This window comes from Leptonychotes weddellii, chromosome 3 (assembly GCF_054177405.1).
Source record: "Leptonychotes weddellii isolate Sample4059 chromosome 3, ASM5417740v2, whole genome shotgun sequence".
Classification (NCBI taxonomy): Eukaryota; Metazoa; Chordata; class Mammalia; order Carnivora; family Phocidae; genus Leptonychotes; species Leptonychotes weddellii.
In genome coordinates, this window is record NC_138371.1 from 3,092,447 (window position 1) to 3,108,019 (window position 15,573).

The 15,573-nt window shown below is 46.8% G+C and overlaps 1 protein-coding gene across 1 annotated transcript in view; it reads left to right on the plus strand.

The window, feature by feature from the left end:
• COL6A3 (collagen type VI alpha 3 chain) overlaps nucleotides 1-13,035 on the plus strand; it is a 78,800-nt gene extending 65,765 nt beyond the window's left edge. Inside the window, exons 40-44 of the mRNA XM_081813337.1 lie at nucleotides 255-655; nucleotides 1,591-1,854; nucleotides 3,083-3,178; nucleotides 11,404-11,568; nucleotides 12,216-13,035. Of these exons, the coding sequence (XP_081669463.1) occupies nucleotides 255-655; nucleotides 1,591-1,854; nucleotides 3,083-3,178; nucleotides 11,404-11,568; nucleotides 12,216-12,256 (967 nt within the window). The 3' untranslated portion in view covers nucleotides 12,257-13,035. The remainder of the gene's footprint in view (nucleotides 1-254; nucleotides 656-1,590; nucleotides 1,855-3,082; nucleotides 3,179-11,403; nucleotides 11,569-12,215) is intronic.
• The last annotated feature ends 2,538 nt before the right edge of the window (nucleotides 13,036-15,573 follow it).

Here is a 15,573-nt window from a genome sequence, read left to right on the forward strand (position 1 = left end):
ATAGTACAGTACAGACGTTATTTTTAATGATTCTATTACTTTATACATAGCGTTTCAATATCTTTTCTGTGGCACAGATTCTAAAAGGAAGGAATTTAATGCATGCAATACTATATGTAAAATATAAAAACTACTGCATGCATTTTGATAAAGTAGCAAAGTTCACATAGCTCATGGGAACCATGTTTTTGTAAATTCTAGAGGGCAGGCGAAAATATGTATGGATTGAAACAATATTTAATTTGTTTTAACAGAAATATCCCAAATAATGTTACTTCAAGTCCTACATCCAAACTAGTGACCACCACAGAACCAGTGACCACCACGACCAAACCGGTGACCACCACGACCAAACCGGTGACTGTGGTAAATCTGTCAGCCTCAAAGCCGGCTGCAGCAAAGCCAGCCCCGCCCAAACCGGCCGCTTCGAGACCCGTGGCCACGAGGCCCTTGGCCGCCAAGCCTGAGGCCACCAAGACGGCCACGGTCAGACCTGCAGTGGCCGTGAAGCCGGTGGCCACGAAGCCGGTGGCCGCGAAGCCAGCCGCTGTAAGACCCCCCACTGCAGCTAGACCAGTGGCCGCCAAGGCCGAGGCCCCCAAGCTCCAGGCAGCCAAACCGGCCACCACCAAGCCGGCCACTGCTAAGCCGGCAGGTAAGAAAGCACGCTCAGGGCTGCCAGCTTGGGACAGCCTCATTTCCTGTGTTCAGAGCATGCCCCCTGAAGCCTGTTTATAAAGCGAATGAAATGCAGTCATTGTTCCAGGAATGGTACCTCTAGATGATGCATTTGAGATGGTGCTGGTCAGAGCATGTGATTGTCAAAACATTGCTTTTTTTTTTTTTTTTTTTTTCTGTTAGAAAGCAGTTTTTCTCTTTCCTCTTTGAGGCTCGTGAGCTCCACAGAAAGAACAGGTGGAGTGAGCCTCCCACCCTCTGCTGCCTCTTTCCTCCACTGCTCAGGCCAAGCCCCGAACCCTGCCTCGGGGTGGGTGGGGGGAAGCACGTTCCCATCGGAAAGAGGCCCCAGGCTGCGCTGTGGTGATAGTGGGGTGTTCCGTGAGCCGACTGGCAGGTCAGAGCCTGGACAGTCAGCCTTCCCTCCATCCCCCCAGACTGAATATGTGCTAATACTGTCCGTGGGGAAAACACCTTCCAGACGGAATTCGATATGAGGGTAGGTGGGCTTCCTGAGACCCAGAGCAGGGATTCCTTTAAAAGAATTTCCTGTCACGTCCTAAAGTTTCCTGACTTCATGCATTTTAAATGATGGAGCTCATTCCATCTTGAATGCTTTCCCGTGTATTGTCAAAGCCTCTCCCGAACAGGAGTGAGTCTCAGTAGAAAAGAAATCGTTTTGTACCTTGCTGAGAAATAATGAGACGATGCATTCCACATTTCATGGATGTTGGTAGCTTCCGAGACTAATATTCCTCGGGAGCTCGAACAAGAAACTCGTGCCCCGCTCACCTAAATTTCCGCTCCGCTGCGTGCTGATTCATCTCTTTCTGTTGCTGTCTGTTGCCCGTGGGTCACAGTCATGTAGGGTTTTAAGCTTTATCTCTGCACTCTGCTCCACCTGTCTTCCAGTGAAGGCATTCCGAGAGGTCCAGGTGTCCGACATCACCGAGAACAGCGCCAAACTCCACTGGGAGAGGCCCGAGCCCCCCAGCCCTTACTTTTATGACCTCACCATCACCTCGGCCCACGACCAGTCCCTGGTGCTGCGGCAGAACCTGTCGGTGACGGAGCGCACCGTCGGGGGCCTGCTCGCCGGGCACACATACCACGTGGCCGTGGTCTGCTACTTGAAGTCACAGGTCAGAGCCGCCTACCAAGGAAGTTTCAGCACAAGTGAGTACACGGTCAGCCCCGAACAGTCGGTCCCCGAGTTCCACGCACAACCTCAAACAGGCCATAAAGGGAACGATCCCGATTCATTGAATCTGAAACAACAAAGTTAGAACAAATCCCGGGTGGGGCGCCTGGGTGGCTCAGTTGGTTAAGCGACTGCCTTCGGCTCAGGTCATGATCCTGGAGTCCCGGGATCGAGTCCCGCATCGGGCTCCCTGCTTGGCGAGGAGCCTGCTTCTCCCTCTAACCCTCCCCCCTCTCATGTGCTCTCTCTCATTCTCTCTCTCTCAAATAAATAAATAAATAAAATCTTTAAAAAAAAAAAAAAAAGAACAAATTCCGGGTGTGTTTGGGTGACGCCCAGTCTCAGAAATTGATGCAGCGGAAGACTGGATTCCTTGGGAACTCTTGCCCTGCCCTTGGGGTCCTGGGATACTTCATGGAGGAAGCCAGATCCATCTGGCCCGAGGGCAGCCCCTGCTCTGAGAGAAAGAAATAGGTCCACGGAACCACGACCATGTTTCTGAAGTATGTCTCCACGTTCAGTGAGCAGAAAATACCACCAAGACTCACTGGCTCCTCAGAGGGTAACCGAGTCTGGGCAGTCTTACCGGCCCAAGGCCAGGGGACGTCCACAACCACCGTGCGAAGGGCCTCAGCGCTCCCCTCCCTGGTCTACCATGCTGGAGCTCTGCCTTCCCTGGCTCTGCCCTCCGTGGCCCGTTGTCCCCCTGGCTCCTCCGTGGCCCTGAGGCCCGAGACCTACTCTTGCATGCATTCCAGTCCCTGTTAATTACTCACACCCCTGATCTTTTAAAGTTTTCCCAGATTCCCCTACCTCCCCTTCTTCTTGACCCATGTTGCTCCTGGGATGCAGAGGGGGCCCACATTCTTTTCTCTGTGGGCCAGTGTAACTCAGATCAAGGAATTCTGCCTGAGGAAAGGGAAATCCCAGCAGTCACCATGTAATCCATGAAGACATGAGGGCAAAGACCATTCAACCCCAGGGCTCCATTTTCATGGATGGAAGCAGAAGCGGTTATGTGGGAAATGTTCAGAGATTTCCTCCATTTGCTTGTTGAGATGAGCGGAACCTGCAGACGACAGATGTCCATAGTGTCTGGAGAGACTTTGCGGGTCTCACCCTTACGTGAGCTGTCAGTCCCTGAGAATTCCTAAGCCCTTTAGCTTCCGTGTTTCTGACTAGTTGCGTGTTTTTCTTTTGTAGAGAAAGCTCAGCCTGCACCTCCACAAGCAAGGTCGGCTTCTAGTTCAACCATCAATCTCATGGTGAGCACGGAACCAGTGGCTGGTGGTGAGACAGGTGAGTTGTGAGAGTATTCGGCCCGTTAACAGCACTAAGAGAGCATCCTTCCAGACATTCTCAAGCCTTTGAAGCCTGGATTCTGGGTCGTCCGCTGGGGTTCTAATTCTCAGGCAAGCCTGACTTCTATGGGAAAGTTCCCAATGGGCTCTCCGTGGCCCAGTGTGGTCTTCTTCGGCATAGTCCAAGTTGTAAATGGGTCACTTTCCTCTCCTGTCACCAGACTCTTCGAAGTTGCTTTGGGGCTAGAGCCGGGAATTCATGTGTCTGTTGATCGGATTCTCCTGTATCTCCTGTTGGGGTTGGAGTTGATGTGTGGCTTGCGATGCTGGAAGCGTAGGACTCGTTCCCTCAGTGACTTAATCTAATAACAACTGCTTAAAAGAACACAAAGCAACACAGATTAGAACGCATGAAATACGTGGGTTTTGAAGTGACCCCTGGGATGGACGTTCTGGTCCTAATTCCCTAAGCACACGCCCTGCCTTAGTCTGTCGTGCCCCCGTCTGCGTGCCTGAGCGCGAGGGTGTGCACATATCAATCAGTGACGAGTTACACCTGTTTCTGGAACTGACAACTGTTTACATGCTTTTGTTTCTGGGCAATGGGACCCTGCGACTCTGTGTGACCTCAACCCTCATTCAGTGGAACGTGAGCTTAGATTGTTCACCCATGAGAAACGGATTATCGATACAGTTGATACGCTCGGCTTATGGGTGTTCTGCAAAAGACGTTGGCAGTAATATCCAAAGTCAAAATTCCGTGGGCATTTACATATGGTATTATGGACCCCAAAGCAAAAGGTTTCCACTCACTGGGGACATGTCCTTATTCTTTGATGTACTGGCCGCTGGCCGGAGGAGGAAGGCATTTCTCTTTACAATGTTTATTTCTGAAATTGACTCTGATAAAAGGCATTTGCTGAAGCTCACTGCTTTGGTGCTGGGTTTAAAAGCCCTGTGCTTTCTCAGTATGCACTGAGTTGTCAGAAGCTCCAACACTGCTTTCTGAGCCTTTCTGGAGGAGTCCTCATTTTGCTCTTTCCTCTGTAAGTTTTGAAAATGATGTCTGTTTCTCCATCTTACCGTTTCTGTAGAGGCTGCATCCTGTCCCATCTGTGTTTACATAAAATTGGATGATTTCTGACTCCACACACCCATCTCTTTGTGGCCACCTCGGGGGAGAGACCTCTTGATTCTTTTAGTTGTTTCTGAAGAGAATCTTCTCTGTTGCTAGAACATTCTGTTCCATCAATGGACTTCCCCTGGAGCCATGTCTGTGTGTACATCTGTATTTATTTTCTGTATCTGTATGCGTATCTATACTATGTCTCTATGTCTGTGTCCATCTGTCTATCATCCCTTAGTTCAGCCCCAACCACCCTGACGCGCAGCGTCAGGAGTCACTAGAAAGAAACTAAGTCAATACAGGAATTGTGGAATTATAAACATAGATGTGTAATTACTCTAAGCCAATGAATTACTTAGAGAACTGAAAAAGGTTTAAAATAATTTGCCTTTGGACGCAAGTTTAGGAATCGGCCTGTGGTAGAGACAGCCATGTGTTTTCCAAACTCTTGCAGCCTTCCCGTTGGAAAGATGGACAGAAAAGCAAGACATTCTCTTCTCTTGATCTAAATTTATGGGAATGATTCAGGAATTCAAGGTAGACTGGGTAATTAAACTTGAACTTGTTAGGAATTGCTTAAAAAGATTTTATACGAACTTTTAATGTTCTAATTTTCAACTTAAACGAACACAAAGGGAAGTAGGGTTTGGGATGGAGAAGATACCCAAGTCTCTTCTGCCTCCTCGATTTCTGCACGGGAGCAATCTTCTGAGTCCTGCGTCAGGAGACCATGGATGAGCCTGTGTGCCCTGCACTGGGGACCTGTAGCTCTAAACCACTCCGGCTCCCTGCCTCAGTCACCTGCGTGGTGACTGGGTTCCCAGCATGGTGCTTGAGCTCAGACAGAGCTCAAAGAACTCACTAGGATTTCCCCAAAGATATGGTCAGGACAGATGAAACTCTAACTTCAAAGTCACTGAAACTCTGTCTCTTTGTTTCCCGCTCGCTGGGAACGTTACCCCTCACAGAGTGTAGGAAATACAAAATTCCTGCAAATCCAGTGCTACATTGAAAGAAAATGAGTAAGAGTAAGTTCCATGGTGAGATTTGGGCATGTTTCTGGTTTTCTTATGTGTGGTCCAGAAGGGACACAGATATATAAAGAGTATTTAGTTAATATAAACAACATAATCTTTAAACAAGAATCTGGCTGGCCTCTTATGTTTGTTGTTAAGACTGAGTCATAGGTTCAGAGTTAGGAGAGTCCTTTTAATCCAGACCTTTACCACTTAGGTCTCCTCTCACCATGTGGCAGAGAAAAGGGTTTTTGTCGGGGCTTGTGAGTCTTTCATGGCTACAAGTAGTTAGATACAGATGATTCTAACCTTTCTCCTTCACTGTGGTTACTACATAACCTCAAGCCCAGAACTTAGAGGTATTCTTTAACCCTTCCCCGTGTGTGCAGGTGCATAGCTGTGTATTTCCCAGCTAGTGATTCAAGTCAGTGTGAAGATATAACTTGCTTTTTTACAAATTTAAATTCAATTAGCCAACATATGGTAAGTACATCATTAGTTTCAGATGGAGAGTTCAGTGATTCATCAGTTGCGTATAACACCCAGTGCTCAAGAACAAGACCCTACATAATTGATCACTACCCCTAGTCCCGAAGTAACAAAACAGCACTTTGCTGGAGAAGGCCCGTCATCTACGTTTGCTCAATGAACATACGCAGGTGCCCGCGCACACACCCACACGCCATTTTTGAGAACTCTTTTTGAAGGAAATCAATTTGATATTTACTTTAAAATGTTTAAACCTCACAATGGAATCAGGAGTCAGAATCAGGAGATGAGAGCTTCCTCTCTCTCTCCCAACCTCCTCCCCCTTCCCCACCTCCCCGCTATAATTAAGTCATCTTAGGAATTTTCCTCAGGGAGAAAGACTTTTCTATGATATTCATATTTTTGCAGGTAGAAAAAGAGTGACAACGAATCACTTTATTAAGAAACTTAAAAATATACTAACTGTATTCATGCTCCGTAGTTGCTTGTGTATTTTGCATCCAAATATCGATTACCATACTATGCAGTATTTCTCCAAAGATGTATTTTCTAGACAGTGCAGGCAAAATTAAATTTAAAAGCTAGTTTTTATCTGTAGACACGAGTGCAGTTTAATTTCTGTTTTCTGCATTACCAGTTAATTAGAAACATGGTTTGTAGTTACAGAGATGTGTCCCTGTCCCAGGATTAAATGTTAGATTCTTTTCCTTGCCCTTTTTATACCTCCACGAATAAAAGATTCTCTGGGGTTTGATTCTACCTTAAGGAACTGTATTTTGTTACAGTTCAGCACTTTGGATTTAGAACACGTGGTGACCAGTGTTTGAATCTGTGCAGGGATTTGTGGGCAAAACCCTATGAAATGAAAAGTCCCCCGTCCATGTCATCTGATGGAGGGGAAGAAGAGCGAGCAGTTTTAAAACTTGACTTTTTGTTGGCATAGGTTAATGTTGGACGATTTTGAAATTATGCTTAACAGATATTTATCAGGCATTCCTTTGTATTACGCAGGCACATACTGGGAGGGGGCTAGTGAGGGGATTATTTGTCCCCCAAATGAGGTCTGGCCCTGTTCAGCATGGAGTTTGAGGGGAAGGTTGATTACAGTAACAGACTGAAGGCATCATTACTCACCACTCAGGATTCCCAACTTTGCAGTATTGCATGATTCCGTTTTAAATGGTTAATACCTTTATTTTCTTTAGCAAAACAAAGCAAATCCACATTCCAAAATATCCCATCCCACTTTACGCTTTTCTCAGGATCTAGAAGAATCACATCCACTTTTCTGTGATGCATTTGCTGCCCAGGAGGGCAGTTAGCAACACTTAAACCAATCTTTCAGCAATTCTCACAGCCTTTAAAACTGGGCCAGGCATGTTTGTAGCCCACTTTGTTGCGGCCAGCTTTGGGACTGCTACAGAGTTGCTAATTTTGGTTTTAGGTTTTTGGCACATCTCTCTCTCTCTCGTCCTCAGTTTTGGCTAAAGAGGACTTGGATAGATACTCTCTATGCATGAAGTTTCTAAACAACACACAATTCTTCTTTCTCAGAAAATTTACTTTTTCCAATATTACAAAGAGAATCCTAAGTTATTGGCTTGTCCCATACATATTGCAGAAAAGTTTCAATGCAGAGAGCGCCCAGATACTCACCAAGTGTGTAACATTCTTTTTTACTTATTCTAGAAATTAACCATCTGTAGAAATAAACACTTTGAGCAGGTGTTAGTAAGTCAATTACATAGCTCTGAAGGAAGTTCTTCAATGTTTTACTTATTTTATTGATTCTAGGATTCACTATTTCCCCCTTGTAAAACTTCTGAAATTGAAGTGTGACTTACAATTGATGACGTATCATGGCTTTTGACAGTGTTTTGTCCTACTTAGGGGGATATAAAATAATAGTGCACAGTGAAATTAAGATATTTTAGATTTGACAAAATACAGTATTTGGTTGGCTGTGTCCCAGTCTATCATACTGGCTAGCACCAAATGGCATAATGGGGAAAATAGATGACTTTATGTTAATGGTCATTTATAGAACTAACTTAATCTCACAGATTGAGGTCCATTAAATAGCTATAAAAATTTTCCCTGCTTGGTAGAAGAGAAATAGCCCTTTTCAAGGCTGTGCGTTTGTTGTTGCGTGAGGATGTATCATGGCAATGTTTGGGTTATGATGAGCCTCACAGGGCATTTGGCACTTTTTTTTTTTTTTTATTGTGAAATAGAAAAGTCCTAAAAAGTAAAAATCTATTGGTCAAGATGTAAAAAAAGGATCCAAAACCTTAGCCACAGCTACATTCAAAATAAAATACAAAAAATTTCCTTGGTACCTTTTGAGCCAATTAAGGCTCAAAATGTTGACTCGGGCATTCACTCATTCAGGCAAATCATACCTGCTTCCGTGGCTGGAAGCACCTGATTCCGTATCAACAATGCTGGATCTGAAGTCTATTAAACCTTCTTCTTGTGTTTGAAACCATTAAATCGCCGAGGAGCATAGTTACACATATTTACAGTTGTAGCATAAACACCCGCCCCTCCATCACACACACCAGTTTTGCTGAAGGAAGCACTTAGATACCAGTCACTTGTTGGCTTGGAAAATATCCAAGCTGATAACTTTTAAAATGCTGCTAGACACTGTATTTTGTTACAGTTCAGCACTTTGGATTTAGAACACGTGGTGACCAGTGTTATCAGCTTGGATAGACACTATAGAAATCTCAAGCTATAAAGAAAAGGCAAGATTTTCCAATGGAATGTGTTTTGTTTCAAAGAGTAATATCATAGGTATTCATTGTGGAGAATCCAGAACATACAGGAAAGCATAAGAAAACGTCACTCCATGGTTGCAGCACTGATGGCCACCATTAACGACCCAATGAATATCCCTCCTGATTTTTTCCACGAATGTGATGCATGGGCGTGCACGCACACGCGTGAACGTGCACACGTCATTGTTACAAAAATGGACAGTGTTTCTTGGGGCGCCTTGCACCCCATGATTCTGTTTTAGGATTCCTAGGTTGGCTCCTGTAGCTTCCGTGAACAGCTGGGATTCCCTGGCAGGGTTTTCTAGACTTTGTGCTGGTGTCCATTTCCTCTTGTGGTCGGATGCTCACTGATGCCCAGTGACCAGTCACTGCTTCACCAGAAAGTTTCACCAGATGGTGATCGGAATCGGGCAGCCCCTCAAGTCTGTCTTTTAAGATGAAACGTATTGACGTTGTTATTCCGGGCAAAAGTGAATCAGGAAATGTTATTGATAACTTTTACTCCTATTGTCCTTTCGGCTCCTCTTGGGTTCTCAATGTAAGGAGGAGAAAATGGGTACACATGCAACCAGAACCTCCTCTCAGGTCGAAGAGGACCCCAGGCTCCCTCCAGGCTGTGCCTGAAGGGGCGAACTCATTTTGGAGTGAGCACATGAGCAACTGTTGTGTCCAAAGACTTGTTCTGGGGAGAAGCTCAATGAGGTCCTTCCAACCACATCTCTCTGGACACAAGACATTTTTATTTTTGTGTCTTTTAAATGGTTATTTCAGCATAGACACAGCATGGGTGAGTCCAGTCTGCATGGCGCGTCTCAGAAACCAAGATGATGGGAATTTAAAAGTACAAGGCTTCTTAAGGACCAGACCTCCCATTTTCATGCTTAAAAATGAAGACTCCCACGTTTAGGTCTTTTAACAGTGTGGGGCCCTCGTGAATATGTTTCTCTTGGTCTACCAAATATCTGGGTGCCCACAGTGCCAGCGCCCTGTGTCACCTTGAAAAGCGCTATGGGGTCTTAGCAGCGACCCTCACTGGCATATAGGGTGTGGGATGCAAGAGCAATAGTCTGGGGCTGGACAGTTAGGGTGCAAATCCTAGGGAGCCGGAAAAGCCAGCCAGTCAGGGAGCAGAGTGTCCTTCCACAGGGCCGCCTCAGGCTGTGTGTCCTCGGGTCTGGGAGGACTTCCTGTGTCCGTTTTAAGAGAGCATGGGGGAGTGGGCACTGGGAGCATTTGGAACAAAGCTGGAACGAACATGAGCCATGTGGGGGATGTTGGGGGGAAGAAAGGAGAGGGGACTAGGCTACTATTTGGTCTGAGCTTCCCACTAAATGGGGAGTCCATCAGCAAACGAGGAGAGAGTTTTGGTGGTTGAATCATTTTGCCTCGTACTGTCCCCTGCATGACATTTCTTGAAAGCCAGGCATTCTCTTTCAGTTGTTGGCACATTTGAGAGGAAAAAAGAGTTGTTTTCGTAAATTGTCATCATTTTATTCTGGCTTCATTGGTTCTTCCTAGGGCTTTCTGGCTTTCTGGGCCTCTGAGAGGGTTTGCAGTTAGGGGATCCTGTGGAGCCCCCAGTCTTTGTGCCTGGGTAGTGGCCTCCCCATGTGATCAGGGAGGGTTTTAGGCCAATTCTGAGCCTCAATCCTGTGTACCTCTGAGTCTGGTCCATGACAGTTCACCCAAGCTTTGGTTCTCTAACCCAAGACTTTGGTTTTCCTTTTATTTCTTGGTGCAATCAGAACTGCAGATGCTCACAACCTCTGCAGCTGTGAGCAACTAACGGGGGTGGGGGCAGAGGCCCATGGAGATATCAGCCCTGCAGGGGGAGGGCCCGGTGACTCGGGCATGTTGGCTACTCCCATAAATGTGTAGCATCGTCCACTCCAGGGACTTTGGTCAAAGGAAGGCTTACAGTTTTCAAACTTTCGGATAATGGTTGACAGTAATGCCTCTCTTTCTCAGCATGATCTGGAGTTTGCCAGAAAACTCTGTAAACAGATGTTTTACTGTGGAAGGGCTGTAAACTTTTCTTTCCAGGCATCATGGAGAGAGTGTAGCTTTTACTTTGCAGCTGGGCTGCATCAGAAGTATGCATTTAAAACATAAACTTCCTTAACTGGAAAAAGAATGCTTCTGTGTCTTCAAAACAGCTTTGCTCTGTGACATTTTTGCCATTGTGGGTTTTAGATTAGTGGTAACACTTCTTTTACTTACTTGTTTAATTTGGCCGCTCTCGAAGGCCCTCAGCTACACACACACACACACACACACACACGTGTGCACACAAATGCACACACTCAAAAAAGAATTTTCTTTTCCACTTTAACTTTTATTTCACATCTGTTTGGCTTGTGAAATGTATGGCCTCATTTTTGAACTATATTCTGACAGAACGTAGTTGCTATTTTGCAGAGGAGTAGAAAACGACATAGTTTTATTAAGACGTAGTTTCTTCAGTGGGGCTTTACTATCGAAGGAACTGGAAGGCAAATGGCCCCATGACTGGAAAGGGAAAACACAGTTCATTTCATCTGAAATTATCTGAATAATGATGGCTTGCATTTAATATCCCAGGGGAAGTTGGCGAGGTCTTTCCATCAAGGTCATTGTATTCTTGCCGTGGGTGAGAATCACGTGCATCCCATAGCCAGGGGCCAGAGGCAGGGGCCTGGGGAGGCTAAGAGGGTTTCCCTCCTCCAAACTCTCCTCTTTGCTCTTGTGTCGAGACCTTCAGCCCCAAGCACTGGGGGCAGAGTCCCTCGGGTGTCCTACTGAATGCTCTTTTCTCATCCTGTTATTAAAGATATATGCAAGTTGCCCAAAGAAGAAGGAACTTGCAGGAAATTCATCTTAAAATGGTACTACGATGTGGAGACCAAAAGCTGCATGAGATTCTGGTATGGAGGCTGCAGTGGCAACGAAAACAGATTTAATTCACAGAAAGAATGTGAAATGGTTTGCGCTCCTGGTAAGTGACTGAGGGTTCTTTTGGGTTTGTGGCTTTTGCAAATCAGAGAAGAGATCCAGGCCAGTTATTCATCTTGTGAAGATATTTGAAAGACAATGATTATGAGAGCTTATGACAGAGAAGGTGGGTGGTATCTTAGATAAGGAAGATAATTCAAATAAAACACAGGGAATTCATTTTCTGAATTATTGTTATTTCCTAAAAACATACTTGTATACCTGGATTCTTGCCGACGAGGAAACACACACCCAACTACTCCTCCCTCTTCATCTTTAAATAATTATGCTTCCTCTCAATACTAGTGTTGACACTGGGGCTACCCACTATATGCATGATGTTGGCCAATTCGACTGCAGATAGGAGAGCCCAGCCAGAGCCAGAACGGGGCGAGCGTGGTGTGCACAAAGGCCCTGGGGCCGGGTGAGGCAGTGAACGGGCTCGGATTGCACACACGGCCCCAAACCCGGGCCAGGGACCGCTAGGGAAGCCATGAAAGGCAATCAACAGAAAAGCGAGGTTAGGGAGGAAAAACAGAGTCCGTGGGACGGTTTTCGTGAGAAACCCAGTGTCCTTCTTGGTCAGTAACGTGACTTTTCCCCTGTACTCCTTTCCCGCCCTCCCCCGCCCGCCCCTCCATCAATGCTCAGCGCTCGTCAACCCCGGAGTCATTGCTGCCCTGGGGACCTAAGCGTGGCCGACCAGCAGCACATACCTCTTGAAGAAGAAGGAGTCAGCCGTTGCAAGTCGTCTCTGTAGAAGCTCTGGGTGTAGACATCCTCACACTGTTCCCATTTCCTGCTTTGATTTACACTCGAACTTGGGAGGAACGTTCTGCCGCATGATCTATCAATATGGTGCTAAATGTGTCTGTGGACCCAACGCTCTCTGTCTCCGGGCAGTCATATCGTATACTTCGAACGTTGTGTAATAGTTATCCACTGCTGGTGTTTATGTGAACATTTCTATAAACTCATACACCCCCTGGACTCTCACACTCTGCCTCTTTTGGGCAAGTGTAAGGTCCAGGATAGAACTCCACATTTCACCGCTATCTATATACTTCTGCTTGGTTCATTTCTTCCCTCTTCAGTAAGCATGACTTTAGATGGAAAGCCTTGTAAGGTGAAGAAACAAGAGTCCAACTTTTTTTTAACTCCCCCCTCCAATTTCCTAGATTAGATTTCAAGCTAATTTTCCTTTTCTAAAGCCTCTAACAAATGATCTAGTTAGAAGGAAGCAAAATCCCTTAATCTTTGTGCACTGTTGTGGGACCAATGCCTTCATTAAAGGATGAAAAAAAGTCATAATAGAGAATATTTTTGGCATTCCTCTAATGTTGTGGGGTTTTTTTGTTTTTGTTTTTGTTTTTTTTTTGTGCCGGGTTGGGGAGGGTGTTTAATTTTAATTTTAAAAATTTTAGGAAATTTATACAAAGAAACTTTTTAATAAAGTATATTGAAAGTGTCATGGGTTTGGTGTTGCTGGCTATCTTGTTTCCATAATACCTGCTGTCACGAGGACCCCGGGCCAGGGGAATGGGGCCCAGCCCACCAATGGGGCCCTGCCCAGCCCACCACTCTTTTGTTTCCAGGGGAGGGGAAGACTGCTCTATCACATGGTGTGGGGAGACCCGGGCTCAGCCCATTGGCATGGCAGCTCTCCATGGCGCCTTCCCTGCTTAGGACCCTTTCTGGAGTCTTTGTGATCTTCAAAGCCAGGCTGGCTTTTATCTTGAGCTCTACCTTCTGGTTGGACCCAGAGCCTTGGCCTCCTTACCTGCCTCTTCTTTAAAGTGACTGTTTCCCAGGGTTGGTTTGGCTCCCGCCCCACAGGGGCTGAGAGATGGGACACAGTTGGCCAGGACACCCTAGCCCTCTTCTGGAGTCTCAAAGACAAAGCCTAAAGTCTTTCTTTCTTTTTTTTTTTTTTTTTTTTCCTTAAAGACGTTTGCTCCCGTCTTCAGAAGTAACACAAGCAACAAATAAATACATATTGAGGTGGCACCTGAAGCCCACCTGAAACTGAATTCGTTTGACAAAAAGCACGTCTACTGAATTAGTTACACATCTACTCTGACAAATGTTCCCGACAGATGCAGGGACGTTGGGTGTGTGCGGAACTGCTTTATGTTCAGATCAGGGAGGAATCTGTCAGTTAATCTACAGAGAGGAAAAAGAGGAGGTCAGAGGGTGTGCAGAGCTCCCTGTGATCCACTCCCTCTGACTTCCACCCTGATCTTTGAGTGAACTTTCTAAATTCTCAAAATGCACTCAGAGTGGCCCCATCTGCCTAGAAACTGGTAGAAACACTGAGCTCTGTGCCCGTATCGAGGTGGAGGAGAGACAGAGAAGTAGAAGGATGGGGTGGACAGAGGAGACCCCTGTTGGGAATTTGCAGAAATTTGAGGGAGGGCTCAGGACTTCATGGGACATTGGGGATGTGAGTTTCCTTGCCTTGTTTGGGACTGAGAGAGCCTGTTTGGACATCAGGGCAGCTTCAGGGGAACTAAAAAGCTTCGGGAACTCCTCAGACGTTCTCACAGCGAGGGCACCTTTGCTCACATCCTGGCAGAAGCCCCGTGGGGTTCCTCTCCCCATCCCTGTTCGGGGTGAGCGACACACCAATCCAACACTTCCTTCCCAGGGGCCCTCTGCCCTCAAGTTCATGCTGACCCTTCCTCATCCTTAAGGACCCCTTTTTTGAATAAAGCCAACACAGGGGGTTTACAAAGAGCTCAGTGATGGTCATGAATTCCCTTCAAATGGATATTCAACCTGAGTGGGAAAAGTGCATTCTGTGACTTTCTCAGGGACGGCTGCCCCAAAGTTCCCCAGCCCCAGAGGAACACCCCCGCCTTTCCATATAAATATGCCTGTGTGCCTCCCCTCAAGCTGTGTGCGTTCAAGCCAAGTCCATACCATTGGAGCGAAGAAATGCTTGCAGTGGGGCTAGGGAAAGGGAGCATCACTGTGTAGCAGGTGGAACATAAGCCACGAAACAGTCCTTGGCTAGCTACCACAAACTGGACAGCTAAAACCACAGAGCTTTATTCTCTCACAGCTCTGGAGGCTGGCCGTCCAAAATCGAGGAGTTGGCAGGGCCATGCTACCCCCGAAATCTGTAGGAAATCCTCTCTTGTTTCTTCAATTTCTGGTGATCCGTTGGCTTGCAGCTGCATCCCCCTGCTTCTGCCCCTGTCTGCACACACTGTCTTCTCATAAGCACAATGGCCATATGGGATTAGGGGCCCACCCTAGTGCAGTGTGACCTCACCTTTACTACTTACAGCTGTGATGACCCTATTTCCAAATGTCCTGACATACTGGGGGATTAGGACTTCTGACCTATCTTTTTTGGGGGGGAGGAGGGAGTGCACCATTGAGCCCATAAGAAAGACAGTGGTGGCATTTCCGATAACCCGCTCCCCACTCGGCCATGATGCAGCTAGCGCCGGTGAGGGCTTTCAGCTGAATCCTGTCACTTTCTAGTCCCTTTTGGTTATGAAAACCATCCCTAATGGATCTTAAGGCTGGGTCTCATTGATTTTAAAACTTAAATCGCAGATAGTCTTCACAGCCTTTTGCCGTGCACCCCAGTTCGGGCTAGACTCATGGCTCGCGGTGCCTGGTGGCGTTGGAGTAGAGACGACCATGGCTTGTTTTCTCCCCCATTCTCCTTCACCCTCCGGGCCTGTGGACTTCTGTGCTTCCCCCTATGGCCCCCGGGGCCAGGCTGACCCTGGCTCTCTGCTGCTGCCTTGCCACCTCGCCCTGCCCTGCCCTGGGCTCCCTCTGCAGCAAGGTCCCCAGGCTGGCTCTCTGGAGACACATATCAGTTCTCTGGGGGAAACTGGGGGGCCTAGTAGCCTGCCCCTTCCTGCCCCTTCCTGCCTCTTCCTGCCTCTTCCTGCTCCACTTCCTGCGCCTTCCTGCCACACTTCTTGCCCCTTCTTGCCATGCTTCCTGCCCCTTCCTCCCACCCTAGGAAGTGAGTCCCTTCCTTTCC